Source organism: Herpailurus yagouaroundi, unplaced genomic scaffold (assembly GCF_014898765.1).
Source record: "Herpailurus yagouaroundi ecotype Mexico unplaced genomic scaffold, PumYag 166, whole genome shotgun sequence".
Lineage (NCBI taxonomy): Eukaryota > Metazoa > Chordata > Mammalia > Carnivora > Felidae > Herpailurus > Herpailurus yagouaroundi.
In genome coordinates, this window is record NW_024412407.1 from 37,358,130 (window position 1) to 37,372,900 (window position 14,771).

The window sequence follows — 14,771 nt, forward strand, 5'->3', positions numbered from 1 at the left end:
AGTTTGGTCTCAGATACCTGGCACAGAAAAAGGGAAAATAAAAAATCCAGGGAGGAGGAGGGAAACGGAATCCTAATTAGGCTGTCAATATCAGTGATTTTTCTTCATAGTTTCCTAGATATTTTATTTATGTATGCATATTTTTTCAATGTTCTTTTATGTATCCCCTCCTTTTATTTTTTCCCCTGGCGTAGTTTAAAGCAGATTCCAGATATCCCATCATTCTGCCCATAAATAGTTCAGAAAATATCTCTAGTAAATAAGAAATTTTTTTTTTTAATTTTTTTTTCCAACGTTTATTTATTTTTGGGACAGAGGGAGACAGAGCATGAACGGGGGAGGGGCAGAGAGAGAGGGAGACACAGAATCGGAAACAGGCTCCAGGCTCTGAGCCATCAGCCCAGAGCCCGACGCGGGGCTCGAACTCCCGGACCGCGAGATCGTGACCTGGCTGAAGTCGGACGCTTAACCGACTGCGCCACCCAGGCGCCCCAAGTAAATAAGAACTTTTAAAAAAGCATGTAGAGGCGTCTGGGTGGCTCAGTCAGTTGAGCGTCCGACTTCAGCTCAGGTCATGATCTCATGAGTTCAAGCCCCGCGTCAGGCTCGCGACTGTCATCTCAGAGCCCACTTCGATCCTCTGTCCCCCGCTCTCTTTGCCCCTCCCTCATTCATGCTCTGTCTCTCTCAAAAATGAAAAATGTTTTTAAAAGTATGCATAACTGCAGTAAGACATTTCTTCTCTGGTTAGGAGGTTGTAAAGGAAAAATGGTGAGAATTCTATCAATGAATTCATATAGTCATCCTTACGGCGAGATCAATGAAGAGTCTTGTGACTCCAATTATGTGTAAAATGTATTCTTTTCTGGGTAATTTAGCTATGCTAAATATTACTACTACTAATATTATAACTATAATTTATTGAGTTCTTATGTTTGAAGTACAGTACTTAGCATTTTCAGCCAATATTTCACATGAATCCTTATAGCAACATTATCAACATCATCCAGTGGACATTCCAATGTCCCAATTTATAGACAAAGACATAGATCCAAGGGCTCCTGGTTGGCTGAGTCACTTAAGTGTCTGACTTCGGCTCAGGTCAAGATCTCATGGTTCAAGAGTTCAAGCTCTGCCTCAGGCTCTGTGCTGACAGCTCAGAGCCTGGAGCCAGATTCAGATTCTGTGTCTCCCTCTCTCTTTGCCCTTCCCTGGCTCACGCTAAGCCTGTCTCTCTCTCCTTTGGAAAAAAAATAAATAAACATTAAAAAGAAGAAGAAAAAAGACAATTCTCTAAAAAACAAAAAACAAAAACAAAAACAAAAACAAAACCACATAGGTTCAGAATGTTAAGTAATTCTCCAAGATTATAGATCAAGGGCTTAGCAAAGGAAAGATTTGAAACTAGCTCCCTCTGGCTCCAGTGTTCTCACTGGTGCGATGTTATACTGCCACTGCATGAAATAGTGCTTCGAATTAAGTTCTAAAATTATCACGGTCATCATGGCTAGAGATGAATCCTGTGATTACCTCAAAAATTTCTGATCTATTGCTGATTGAAACAGTCAGAATTAAAAAAGACTTATGAAAGTTACAATATAGAGAAAGTCTGCTACAGTGAAATAAACAAATAGGGACACGGGAATTATGGACAGAGGAAACTGGCTCTCCTCTAATGCTCACGGAAAATACAGTTTTCCCTTTCATAAATTACCTAGTGAAACATCCTGAAATACTTAACAGAATCGCCACTTTCCCCACTTGCAATAGACATAACCCAAGAATTTGCGTCAGCCGACTTCCCAGTGTGAAGCAAAGCCTCTTCTTCCTCCTGCCAACGATTGAGTCATTCTTCAATTAGATAGATAGCAGTAGCTATTTAAACACTCCAGCAGGAGCTCACCAATTTTTACTTTATGCAGAAGTCCTTGACTGCTTCACTCTCTCATTCTCGGAGTGAATTTGGAAATGATTTTTGATGACCTTAAGAGTACGGCTATGAAAGACCAACCCGACCAGAAGCCAAATGGAGAGAAAGCTAAAGGTACTAGGGGTGGGTGAACGTACATAGGGACAGAATTCTAGGATTAGCTCAACATGTAAAGGAACTGAATCGAGGATCAGACAGCTTAAACACCAGAGTGTGGAAAAACAGTGTAGAATTAGTAACACTTGCTTAAAAGAAAGAAAAATTCGATGTGAATGAACTAACTTGCTTTGAATGGTGACGTAGCAGATACTAATAATTTTTATGGAACATTTATCATAGGCTGTGTTCTCTGATATCCTCTCTATGTGCATTACTTCTCTGAATATTTACATCTTGAAATTAGGACTATTATAATCCCCCCTTTTACAGAGGACTAATTGGGGATCAGGGGAATTAACAAAACCACTCATTTTCAGGCAGCTAGAATTGTATCACAACCTCCTCTTTATCAAGAATCCAATCCATCAGAAGGTTAAGGACATGTTGAATTCACCCGGTGTATACAATGATACTTTTTATAACAAGTCTTCTTGAGGCATTGCAAAAACAGGATATCGTTTTATGAATTATCCAAAGCAGATGAAATGGTACTCAGTATAGTTGAGCGCAAATCACGTCTTATTGTGTACCACTGCCTTCAAAATTGTAATTTTTTGATATATACGGTAAGTTAAACTCCTTAAATGTAAATTAACTCATAATCCCAATTCCACAGACAGTCTGAGTAAATTGCCTTTTATCTTATACCCATTCCCAGAGAAAGGAATAAAATACAAATAGGGGAAGTTGTATTTGTACAATACAAGTGTTGTCAGGAATTTGGATAAAGACATTCCAGGTCATGTTCCCATAAACAAGATAGAAATTTCCCTCAACAGGGAAAATAAGTTTGAACATGGAATGATTGAACATTTGAGTTGCTGAACTTAACTTGGTATGAAAACAGTGCTGTCATTTACAGGTAAACCTACAAGTCAACAATAGTCACTTGTTCATTCATTCATTCATTCATTCACTCACTCTTCATGTAGTAAATAGGCCTGAATTTTATTACCATTATGAAGCTAAATCTTCTCTCAGAACCTGATTAGATCAATCACCTACTACAACGAATCCAATTGCTTTCTGATCAGAAAATCACTACCGGCAGCCGAGATTGGGTTAATGGTCTCTACCTACCCAGGAAATGGGACAAAGGGTGACCTGTAGAAAATGGGAGTATGTGCCTTCCCCACACAGGTGTGGATCCTGTGATTTCTTCTAAAAATTCAGGAGTTTCATCGCTCAAGAGTGGTAGACATATTTGGTCTTCTATAGTATAGAATGAATACGGACCAAAGGGAAATATTGGTTGAAAGATTTACACAGATATCTACCCCCAAGCTAGGATTAGGCAATTATTTGCAAGAGACACAACTATCTCCTACTTCTCTGCCAATTTGCCATATACACTCTAGGAGCTTAACAACTTTTGAACCAGTGAATGAACTGTATTTCTTCCTGTTACACTTTCTTTTTTTTTTTTTTAATTTTTTTTTTCCAACGTTTATTTATTTTGGGGACAGAGAGAGACAGAGAATGAACAGGGGAGGGGCAGAGAGAGAGGGAGACACAGAATCGGAAACAGGCTCCAGGCTCTGAGCCATCAGCCCAGAGCCCGACGCGGGGCTCGAACTCACGGACCGCAAGATCGTGACCTGGCTGAAGTCGGACGCTTAACCGACTGCGCCACCTAGGCGCCCCTTCCTGTTACACTTTCTATTGTGTCTGTCTCATCTCTGAAGTCTAACAGAAGTGCTTTTGACATAATGAGAACTCTGTGAATATATTCGACCATTAATTGATTTGGATCATTGCACATTCACACTGGAAATTTGTGATGCAGTGTTCTAAGCTGCATAGCGGCTAACAGATTAAAGGCCTATGTTTGGATCTTAACATCTGTGTGATCTTGTACAATTCACTGAAACTTTGGGTTTCCTTGTCTACATATAAAGGATAACATGACCAGTGCCTTATTTGTGTATTGTACAGGGTGAGAAGTCCAGATGCGTTATGTGAGATATTTTCCTGCTCAACCAAAATATCTGGGCTTTTTTTAGTGATGGAACACATAATTAGGCATTCATATACCTGGAAGCTACATGATTTATTTTTATCTATAATAATGATGAACTTTCCTCTTGCAACTACAAGGCCATAGCTGGTGTGAGTATAGGACATGACATTAATATGAGTCAGAGTAGTATTGAAGTTGCATTCCTATTTTTGTTTGGTCAATAACCTCAGTTCCAAGATGTAATTTCAGTAGAATAAAACTTGAAAGCATAAAAACAATTCTTTGAGGCAATTTGTTGATTAACTGACTAAAGCTTATTTGCTTGGTATCTGACCTTCTTTTATGGTATGCTACTTATAAAACACACTGTATGTGAAGTGTGTGTGTGTATGTGTGCGTGTACATGCGCACACACAATCTATACTAAAAATATAAAGTTGATCGAACAAAGTTGGACTGAGGGTTTCTTGGAAAGTCATTGTAGGGAGAATAGATGAGTATAAGCTTTAGAATCGGATACCTAACATCACATACCTGGTATTGAATCCTGGCTCTTAAACAGCGTCAAATGTGTGACCATGGGTAAATTACTTATATTATCTGTATTTTTCATCTATAAATATGGGTAATGAACTATTGGCAGAGCCCTTGGGAGGACTAGAGGTAAGGAGTGCAAAGTACCAGGTACAGTTTCCAAAGAATTGCTTGATGTCTTGCGTCCATCGTTTATATCCTTCTGATTCAATCCTCTATCATTCTAGGTCTTTATTTTCTTTCTTCTCGGTGGTGGTGCCCTGCTGCTGTGCTTCTAGGGGTCCTTTGCTTGGGATTACTGGTGACTCTTATCATGCTGATAATGCAAGGTAAGTACTAGCACAGGGAAATGATGGAGGACAAAGTGAGAACTTGCAAACGTGGTTAATTCATTGGTTTCATAACAACTACAAACATCCTTGATTTGGATGCGTTTTAGGCAAACTGTTTTTAGAATGAGCTGGAAGATGAGTAAGTGTATTGTGCTTATCCCTCAAGTTGACTGGGACATGGAATGAAGATTATGAATGGTGGGTTTTTGTTTTGTTTTGTTTTTATAACTTCATGGGTAAAGTCTGTTTAAATCCTGGAATGATGAGAAAGAAAATAATTGGAAGCAATTAAGCCACGAGATCCCCTAAGAGACCCACAAGGAAAAGAAATGTCATACAGTTCACACTGAGTTTTAATAGAGGTGATTAAATACCGATTTAAAGTTAAGAATCAGAGGGGCATCTGGGTGGCTCAGTCAGTTACACATCTGTCTCTTGATTTCGGCTCAGGTCACGATCTCATGATTGGTTTGTGAGTTTGAACTCTGTGTCAGGCTTCATGAGGATGGCACGGAGGCTGCTTGGAATTCATTCTCTCTCTTTCTCTCTCTCTCAAAAATAAATAAATAAAGTTAAAAAAATAAATTTAAGAATCAGAAACACCCTCTTAATAAATGAAACACTTAAAATAAATGTAATTCAAATTTATAATATGGCCATTCAGAAAAGAGGATGTTGACAGGAAAAGAAGTGATAAGAAGAATGAGAATGCCCAAGAAGGAATGAAAATGGTACAGATCACCCGCCTCATCTGCCTGTGTATTTAAGTTGTGGATCTGGGTTATTTCATCTATCTAGAATCTAGATCATTACAGCCTTTAAGTGTTATTTGTCTCTCAGTTGTTGGTTAAGATCACAAACTATTTTTTTGATCTGTTAACACTTAAGGCCTTCCCTAATGACTAGAAGAAGTGCCCTTGACTCAGTGGTGGTGACTGGATGAGTCCTCCTGTGAGAAGAATCACTTTACAACAGAGTCAGATCTGGTCTTCAAGCTAAGGGGTCTGTTTTGTACCGAACCATCAAGCTTCCAGAACTGAGACATTTGACCCTTAATATTAGTTGGCCTGCTAGATTTCACAAACTTTATGCTCTCCTCACCCTTCCTAAAATGTGCTGAAGAAAAGGCAAAAAAAAAAAAAAAAAAAAAAAAAAATCCTAAGAAACAAAAAACGTTTGAAACTGTTCTGACATAGCAACTTAAAATCTGTGTCTCCAATAAAAAGGTGTCACAGTTTTTAAATAAAATTAGGAAGTTCAAGAGGGTAGTGAGTTAGCAGAAGAATAAAGAAACAAACAGTAGATCATTAATGACAATTGCTCTTGATAATGAGTCTGGTTAGCATCTATTTCAGACTGTCTGTATTTTATTTATGTCACTGATATACCACGTATGATTGCTTTTAAACTTGTCTGCAACCATCAATAATAAGTAAAATCCTATTTCGTTTTGTTTGATCAAAAGTGCTCGTGACAGTTCCTGATATTTGGACAAAATACTGCAGAAATACCCAATAGCTTTTTAATCCATAATTTCTGAGTAAATCTGGGTCATTTTCCAGCTGTTTCTTTGCTGTCAAAATAGACTGTTGGATCGGATTCTTTGGTTTCCTCAAAATCCAGTGGAGGGATTTTTACTGGGGATTGGTAAATGGAGTTCTTATTTCAGCTCCGATTTAGTATCACAGGTGTCTGGTCTCCTAAAGCAACGTCAAGCAAACCTTACCCACCAGGAAATTATACTGGAGGGACAGATTTTAGCACAGCAGCAGGCGCAAAAAGCTTCCCAGGAGTCAGAAAAGGAACTCAAGGAGATGATAAAAAACCTTACCCAGAAGCTGGATGAAAAATCGAAGAAACAGATGGAACTTCATCACCAGAACCTGAATCTCCAAGAAGCTCTGAGGAAAGCAGCAAACTTTTCAGGTATGGAGGGTGGAGAGGGAGCTCTTCTTTACTTAAAACAAAATTTGTTTTAAGTGTTTATTTTTGGGAAAGCGCAAGCAGGGGAGGGGCAGAGAGAGGGTTAGAGGATCTGAAGCCGACTCTGTGCTGACAGGCTGCAACAGTGAGCCCATTGTGGGGCTCCCGCTTGGGAACCCGGGAGATCATGACCTGAGCCCAAGTCAGGTGCTCAACCGACTGAGCCACCCAGGCGCCCCGAACTCTTCTCAATTTTTAAGATTCTAGTTTTGAGACTTTTCTGGAAGAATGCTCCCACCCCTACCCTTTGCCACAGATTCTTACTTCTTTCCATTCTAATGTATCTGAATCATTGATTTCTTTTCCTACGGGGTTTCCTTTGTCCCTGGGTAGCTCTACAATAACTTTATGCTATAACACTATTTCTTAAAATACGCTACATCTGTTTAAGTTAAATCAGCGGAGGCAGGCTGACCTGAAGTGTTGGGTAGGTACTTTAGATAAGAAAAAAGAAATAAAATACGAAGGGCCCAGAAATTCAGTTTATCTAAGAAGAATTGATTTAGTCTCAGAATCTAGGAGGCAGGTGGAAACAGCATCTATAAGAAGGGGATGATGATGTGAATTCTGCTGTTATTACAGAGTTATCTGTGTCATTTAGTCTTTCTACAGCATGCAATTAAATCAGGCATATGCTTTTCATCACAGGGAGATTTAAAGGATGTGAGACGGAGATCCTTTCAGAGATGCATTGCTTCCTTGAAGGTGTATGAAAGAGTGCCCTATTCTCAGCATTAGTAACTAACTACCACTAGTACACAAAGATTTCTCCAGTTTCTTGCTTGTACATGTCAGTGGATCTCAACGATGTAATTTATTTGAAAAAGGATTATGTGATAACAGTTCGAAAATACCCACAGATCGCTTTGGTTTAAGGATGAGAAAAATTGATAGCCAGATAAGTTAAATGATAATAATAAGGATACATAGTTTTTATAAAGTTTTGGAGTTAATAAAGCCCTTCAATATTTAGAGGGTTATTTAACTTTCCAAAAAAAAGAGAGATTTTTAGATAAATTGATCTTTAGCAAGTGTCAAACATGTTATTTCATCTTTTTATTAAGTAATTTTTTAAAGTTTATTTTTATTTGAGAGAGAGCTAGAGAGCAAGCAGAGGAGGAACAGAGAGAGAGGGAGACAGAATCCCAAGCCCAATGCGGGGCTTGAACCCACGAACCGTGAGATCATGACCTGAGCTGAAGTCGAGTCAGACGTTTAACCAACTGAGCCACCCAGGCGCCCCTCAACTCTTTATTGAAGAGGGAGCTATCGAGGAAACGAAAAGACTACATCATCTCTAAAAAGGTGTAAGGAAGGAGACTAATATATCAAGGACAGGAATGTTTACATAAGCAGACATAGCCACATACCAACCAAATGATTTATTCCCCAGGTGGGGCTGTGAAACCATTTTTTTAATCAGTTGTGTGAGATTAAATCTACATCACGGCCATCCGGAACCATCTCCCAGAGATTCCAGGCATGGACAACCAATCAAAAATAATAAACAATGTGTTTTTCACTGGTAGATAGCCCAGGTAAAACATTCCATTCCTTGACCGCGTCAGATAAAGGCCAATTAGTAGAGATGGCAGATAAAGTACCGCTTTTCACCAAGCAGAAGATTCTCAAAAACATTAATAGTAAAATACTACATGCAAACAACTAACCAGCTTCTCAAGTTTGAGACCAGTTTTGAGTACGAAATTAGCGGTGGCTGTCAACCTTCGGCGTGCAACATTGCCACTCCGGTAGCTCTTAAGAAATGGCCATGTCCACGTTTACCCCAAGATTCTGTACCAAAATGTCTCGAAGGGCACCAAGAAATATTTCTTCAATTGATTCAAACTCAGGAGTTTGAGAGGTAGTGCCATGTAGCGATTCAACACGCGGTTCCTCGAGGGACCTGCCAAGGTTCCCATTCCCATACATTCCCATTTCCTCCGTGTGCCCAACGAAGAACAGGAATGAAACCTATTTGGCCATGTTGTTATGAGGATGAAACGAGTTAACATGTGGAAAGAACTGCCAACATTTTGGGGCCCATAGTGATGTTGCCTTTGTTAAATAAAACAAAAAGTTTTTTTTAATTAAACGAGGGGTGCTTGGCTGGCTCAGGTGGTGGAGTGTGTGACTCTTGACCTTGGAGCTGTGAGCTGAAGTCCCACCTTGGAGGTAGGATTTACTTTAAAAAAAATTAAAAGAAATACAGGTGGTTCGAATGCCACATATGGCTATGTATTGAACGGCACATGTCTAGAAACAGGAAGCTCAGTAATTTTTTTCACGTTTATTTATTTTGAGGGAGAGAACACGCAGGCACGCCGTGTGCCAAGAGTTGGGGCAGGGGAAGAGAGAGAGGGCAAGAAAGAATCCCGAGCAGGCTCCATGCTGAACATGGAGGGGCTCAATCGCACAAAGGTGAGATCATGACTGTGAGATCATGACCTAAGCCGAAATCAGTCGGACGCTTAACTGACTGATGCCACCCAGATGCCCCCAGTAAGCACAGTATTGAAGCCTAAATTCATTATTGGAAAAACCGAAGTTTTTAAATACATAAGAATACTTTTTTTTATAAAGATTTTATTTCTAAATTATCTCTACGATCAGCGTGGGGTTCAAACTCACAACCCTGAGATCAGGAGTTACGCCTTCCACCGACTGAGCCAGCGAGGTGCCCCCGGTGTATGTTTTTAATAGCAGAATTGCTATTATGTATCCATTCCCCAAACTTTTACTTCCATTACTCCAAACAGAACTTTAAAAAATAGATCAGAGGGGCACCTGTGTGGCTCAGTCGGTTGGGAGACCGACTTCGGCTCAGGTCATGATCTCGCGGTCCGTGGGTTCGAGCCCCGCGTCCGGCTCTGTGCTGACAGCTCAGAGCCTGGAGCCTGTTTCAGATTCTGTGTCTCCCTCTCTCTCTGCCCCTCCCTTGTTCATGCTCTGTCTCTCTCTGTCTCAGAAATAAATAAATGTAAAAAAAAATTTTTTTTTTAAATAGATCAGATTCTCAAGTTACATGTCAGCTCAATTTTTCTTTTCGACAGCCTTGCTTTTAATTTAGTGTACTAAAATCAGAATACTTTAAGAGAAATAAAGACTCTGAGTCTCTTGAGGGATTTGCAGAGTCTGGGTATAATTCTAATTAAGAAGGGATGATAGGTGGTGTGCCTGGATGGCTCAGTTGGTTAAGAATCGGACTCTTGATTTCGGCTCAGATCATGATCTCGTGGTTTGTGAGTTTGAGCCCTGTGTCAGGCTCTGTGCTGACAGTGCGAAACCTGCGTGAGATTCTCTCTCTCTGTCTCTCTCTGCCTCCCCTCCCCCCCTCTCTCAAAAGAAATAAGTAAAACTTAAGAGAAGAAGAAGAAGAGGAGGAGGAAATGATATACATGTGACTGTCCTGAGGGAAGACTTAAGAATTGTAGACATATTTTTACTCAGGCATCACTCACTGATTAGATATGCTATCTTCCTAGCTCCTTGTCCCCAAGACTGGCTCTGGCATGAAGCAAACTGTTACCTATACTCCTCTGGCCCATTTAATTGGGAAAAAAGCCAGAACCATTGCTTGTCTTTGGATGCCCACATGCTGAAAATTAACAGCACAGATGATCTGGTGAGTTTTTATGGTTGTATGTTGGGCTGGAGTATTGCCTTACGGGAAACAAACCTGGTTTACACCCTTGGGGGAAGAGCACTTGTTTGAGTATCAGAATACTTATTTTCTGGCCTCATCTGGCCACTAAGTACACACATGACCCGGGATAGAGAGGTTACATAGTATCTTCAGCTTCCTAAACATTCCTTACAGAAAGGATGTCAAAGATCTCTTTTGGTTCTGCAGTTTTGTGACTCTAATCTAAAACGACCACACTGACTTTATCATCAATTTCGATCACTATCACTCCCCACAGGAATTCATCCAGCGAGCAAGCGCCCATTCCAGTTTCCCGTTCTGGATAGGGTTGTCTCTGAGGAAGCCGAGCAGCTCATGGCTCTGGGAGGATGGCTCTCCTTTGATGCCCCACTTGTAAGTTTCCTGTTCTTTGCTGACCCTGCGAGTGAAGCGGCTTCCACATTCCATACACTGTCTTCTTCTTGCCAGGGAGAAGCTGGGGGAATTTCTGAACCCCTCCTTCCCCACCTCTGTCAGACAGAGACTTGCCCATTTAATCATTCCGACCTTCTCTTGAGTTTTCCTTCCCGCATTTACTACTGATTGGAAGCTTTAAGGCAAGGTTAGGGGCACCTGGGTGGCTGAGCTGGTTACGCATCCGACTCTTGATCTCAGTTCAGGTGGTGAGTTCAAGCCCCGCATTGGGTTCTGTGCTGATAGTGTAAAGCCTGTTTGGCGTTCTCTCTCTCTCTCTCTCTCTCTGTCTCTCTCTCTCTGTCTCTCTGTCTCTCTCTCTCTCTCCCCATTCCCCGCTCATGCTCGCTCTCACTCTCTTTCAAAATAAATTAAAACAAAAAACAAAAAACAAGGTTAAATTTCTGACCACAAGGTGGCAGTAAATCTACTTTTTTTGTTCTTTCTTCCCCATCTGCAGGTTTCGATTCCAGGGATCTCTTTCCCAGAGGTATCCTTCAGGCACTTGTGCCTATATACAAAGGGGAGCTGTTTTTGCTGACAACTGCATTTTAACTGCATTTACTATATGTCAGAAGAAGGCGAATCTAGTGAGAGCACGGTGAATTTGAAGGCTCTGGAAGCAAAGGAAAAGACTTTTCTTCTGGAATTGAAGCTGTACTTTATCATTTAGGTGCAAAACGAGAGAGCCCTGCGAACTGCCTGTTATTAGCTGACTGCAGAATTCGTTAGCAGAGACTAGGTCTGCAGATGCCTGGCTGGAGATATCCAAAATATTGATTCTATGTCTCTTTCTCTCGTTTTTCGCCTGGTTTCCCCAATCCCCCTGCCAGCCTTCAAACCTTCTCCCCTTTTTATGTTTTAAAGTTTTACTCCTCTTCAAGTCTTGGCCGCCCTCTGTACTCAGTCCTCTACCTCAGTGCCATCTGCCCCCTCACCCTCCTAAACCGCATAGAAAATGGAAAATGGAGAACTTGACCCCCCTGCAAGCAGAAGGCGAAAAAGAGGAAATCTGCATGGGAACAGAGCTGGTGAAGAAACAGAAAAGAGGAAAAGCCCATAATGGAATCAAGGAACTTGAGTTCTCAACCTTAAAAGCTGCCACTTGTTCGTCTTTTAAGTTGCGATCTGTCTCCACACTCCACCACTTACACACGTGCACACCCAAAACACACACACACACACCCAACACACACACACACACACACACACCCAGAACATCACATTTTGATGTGATTGGGATGTTCCGGGAGGTAATTATAAATAGAATCATCTTTTCAGTGACCCAAATACAATTCCTTATTGGTCTCTGAATCTGTTCTGACTTCTTCATCCTTTCTCTATCAAAGGACAGCTCAATATAGCTTTACTCCTTCAGGAGAGTATATGTTAGAATCATGGTGCCGGGGGCAAAAATAGTTTTTGTGCTGTTTTTTTTTTTTTTCTCCCTAAAGTACACACCATTTATAGATGACCTCTTCTTAACTCTGTTATGCTGTGCTAATGTGGAAACATACCGGGCCAACCAGTGAAGACACTCCGTTAAGGAGCAAACTGAGCCAGCCGCGGAAACATTGCTGAACAGAAACAGACGGAATTTGAAGTATTCCTTCTATTTTCAGTGTTTCTAGTCCCCGGCTATTTCCCCTCCCAGGTTTTCCTACTTTAAAGGAAGCCTTTCCATTTCGTTGCACACAATGTAGCACCAACTGTATCCAAAAAAGAAAAGCTGGACCATTCCTAGGAAGACAGATATTCATCTGCCTTGTTGTTTGCATCACTTTTTCCCCCTTTTAAAATATTCAGTGTGATTCCCTTGTATGAGTATACCCCAATTTGTGGATAAATTACCTGTTGATGACCTTTTGAGTTGTTTTCGGTATTTGTCTATCACAAAATAAGGTGCTATAAACATTTGTGTACCAGCCTTGGTATGCACATAGCATTTCTCTTCTCTTGAGTAAGTGCGTAGGAGTTTAATGTCAGAACCATTCAGTAGTGTATGTTCAGCTAGCTGAGAAATTGCCAAACGTTTCGCCCCAAACTTGTACCATTTGGTATTCCCACCAGCAGTGTATGAATGTTCCAATTCCACCTCATCCTTGCTGACGCTTGGCATGGTCAGTCTTGTCACTTTACCCATTCTGATAGGCGCATGGTGGTATATTACTCTGGTTTAATTTGCATTTCCTAAATGAAAAATAATCTTGAGATCTTTTTATTTACTTATTGCGCTTATTTACTCTCTACATATTTTCTTTGATAAAGCGCTGTACCGATCTTCTGAGAAGTTTTGAGTTCTTTGTTTTTATACTGTCACATTTCGAGAGCCCTTTGTACATGCTGGGTAAAAGTCCTTTATCAGATGTCGTTTTGGTGATTTTTTTTTTTTTCAGTTTATGACTTCTCAGTCTCTGGAAAAGCAGAAAATTTTAATTTTGGATGAAGTCCATTTTCACGTTTCTACTGCTGTCTCTAAGAACTTGTTGCCAAACTCAAGGTCACAAAACTTTCTGTTGTTTTCTTCTAGACATTTTATAGTTTCAGGCTTTACACAGAAACCTGTAATTTATTTTGAGTTACTTTGTGAACCAGGTACTAAAGCACTTTGTCTTTCTGTCTTATTTTTCTTTTTTCATAGGGATGTTCGCTTGTCTTAGCAACATTCGTTGAAAAGACTGTTCTTTTTTCACTACATTGCCTTTGCACTTTTGTCCACAGTTACCCATATGTGCATGGGTCTATTTCTGGCTCTCTGTTATGTTCCCTTGGTCTGCTTATATATTTTTACAACACCACCATGAATATTGCAGTTTCTTGAAATCTTGTAGTGGTTGTTCAATGTCGTTCTTTTCCAACGTTGTTTTGGCTAATCTATGTCTTTGTATTTTCATGTTAACTTTTGAATCGGCTTGTCAATTTCTAAAAAACCAAGCAAACCCTATTGAAATTTTGAATGTGATTGCATTGAATCTATTAGCTACATTTAGGGGCAATTGAAATTTTAAAAATACTTATGTGTTTGAATCATAAACAAGGTATATCTCTCCATTTCTTTATGTGTTCCTTAATTTCTCTAAGCAATGTTTTGTAACTTCCTCTGTATAGATGTCCCACATATTTTCTTAGACTGTCATCATATATTTCATATTTTTGATGCTACTAGAAATGGTATTGGTGTCATTTGTAATTTTAATTTCCAAATGTCTTTTGCTAGTATATAGAATTATAATAAACTTTTTTATATTAACCTTATATCCTGACCTGAAACATTTATTTTTTCTAGTAGTTTTGTTTGTGGATTCCATCGGAGTTTTACATAGATAATCATGTCGTCTGCAAATGAAAACACTTTTATTTCTACCTTTCTAGATGGTTTTTATTTCTTTCCCTTGCTAGATTTCGTAGACTAGACCTCTAGTACAGCACTGAATGAAAGTGGTGAGAATGAGCATCCTTATTTTGTTCCTGATTTGGAAGAAATCATACAGTGTTAGTACCATTACATATGGTGTTAACTGTATATTTTGCACAGATGTTCTTTATTCGTTTGAACACGTTCCCTTTTATTTATTTATTTATTTATTTTACCTTTATTTTTGATAGAGGGAGACAGAGCACAAGTGGGGGAGGGGCAGAGAGAGAAGGAGACGCAGCATCCGAAGCAGACTCCAGGCTCCGAGAGGTCAGCACAGAGCCTGACGCGGGGCTCGAACTGGTTTCATTTATTTGTAGAATGCTGAGAGATTTTATCAGGAATGGGTATTGATTCAC

General features: G+C 40.0%; 2 protein-coding genes across 4 annotated transcripts in view; one reads left to right on the forward strand and one right to left on the reverse strand.

Annotated features, from left to right (window-relative positions):
* Window positions 1-6,841, reverse strand: part of TMEM52B (transmembrane protein 52B) — a 22,358-nt gene extending 15,517 nt beyond the window's left edge. The window contains exon 1 of the mRNA XM_040488950.1: window positions 6,747-6,841. The gene's annotated coding sequence lies outside the window, so the exon portion shown is untranslated. The remainder of the gene's footprint in view (window positions 1-6,746) is intronic.
* The window catches only part of OLR1 (oxidized low density lipoprotein receptor 1), a 13,584-nt gene extending 147 nt beyond the window's left edge, over window positions 1-13,437 (forward strand). The window contains exons 2-7 of one of the 3 annotated variants that reach the window (XM_040488944.1): window positions 1,923-2,044; window positions 4,811-4,912; window positions 6,596-6,841; window positions 10,384-10,523; window positions 10,822-10,937; window positions 11,458-13,437. In XM_040488944.1, the coding sequence (XP_040344878.1) occupies window positions 1,969-2,044; window positions 4,811-4,912; window positions 6,596-6,841; window positions 10,384-10,523; window positions 10,822-10,937; window positions 11,458-11,602 (825 nt within the window). In that variant the 5' untranslated portion in view covers window positions 1,923-1,968 and the 3' untranslated portion in view covers window positions 11,603-13,437. Of the gene's footprint in view, window positions 1-1,847; window positions 2,045-4,810; window positions 4,913-6,595; window positions 6,842-10,383; window positions 10,524-10,821; window positions 10,938-11,457 lie in introns of those variants that run through there. The other 2 variants (XM_040488943.1, XM_040488945.1) reach the window with 2 other exon arrangements.
* Window positions 13,438-14,771: the final 1,334 nt, after the last annotated feature.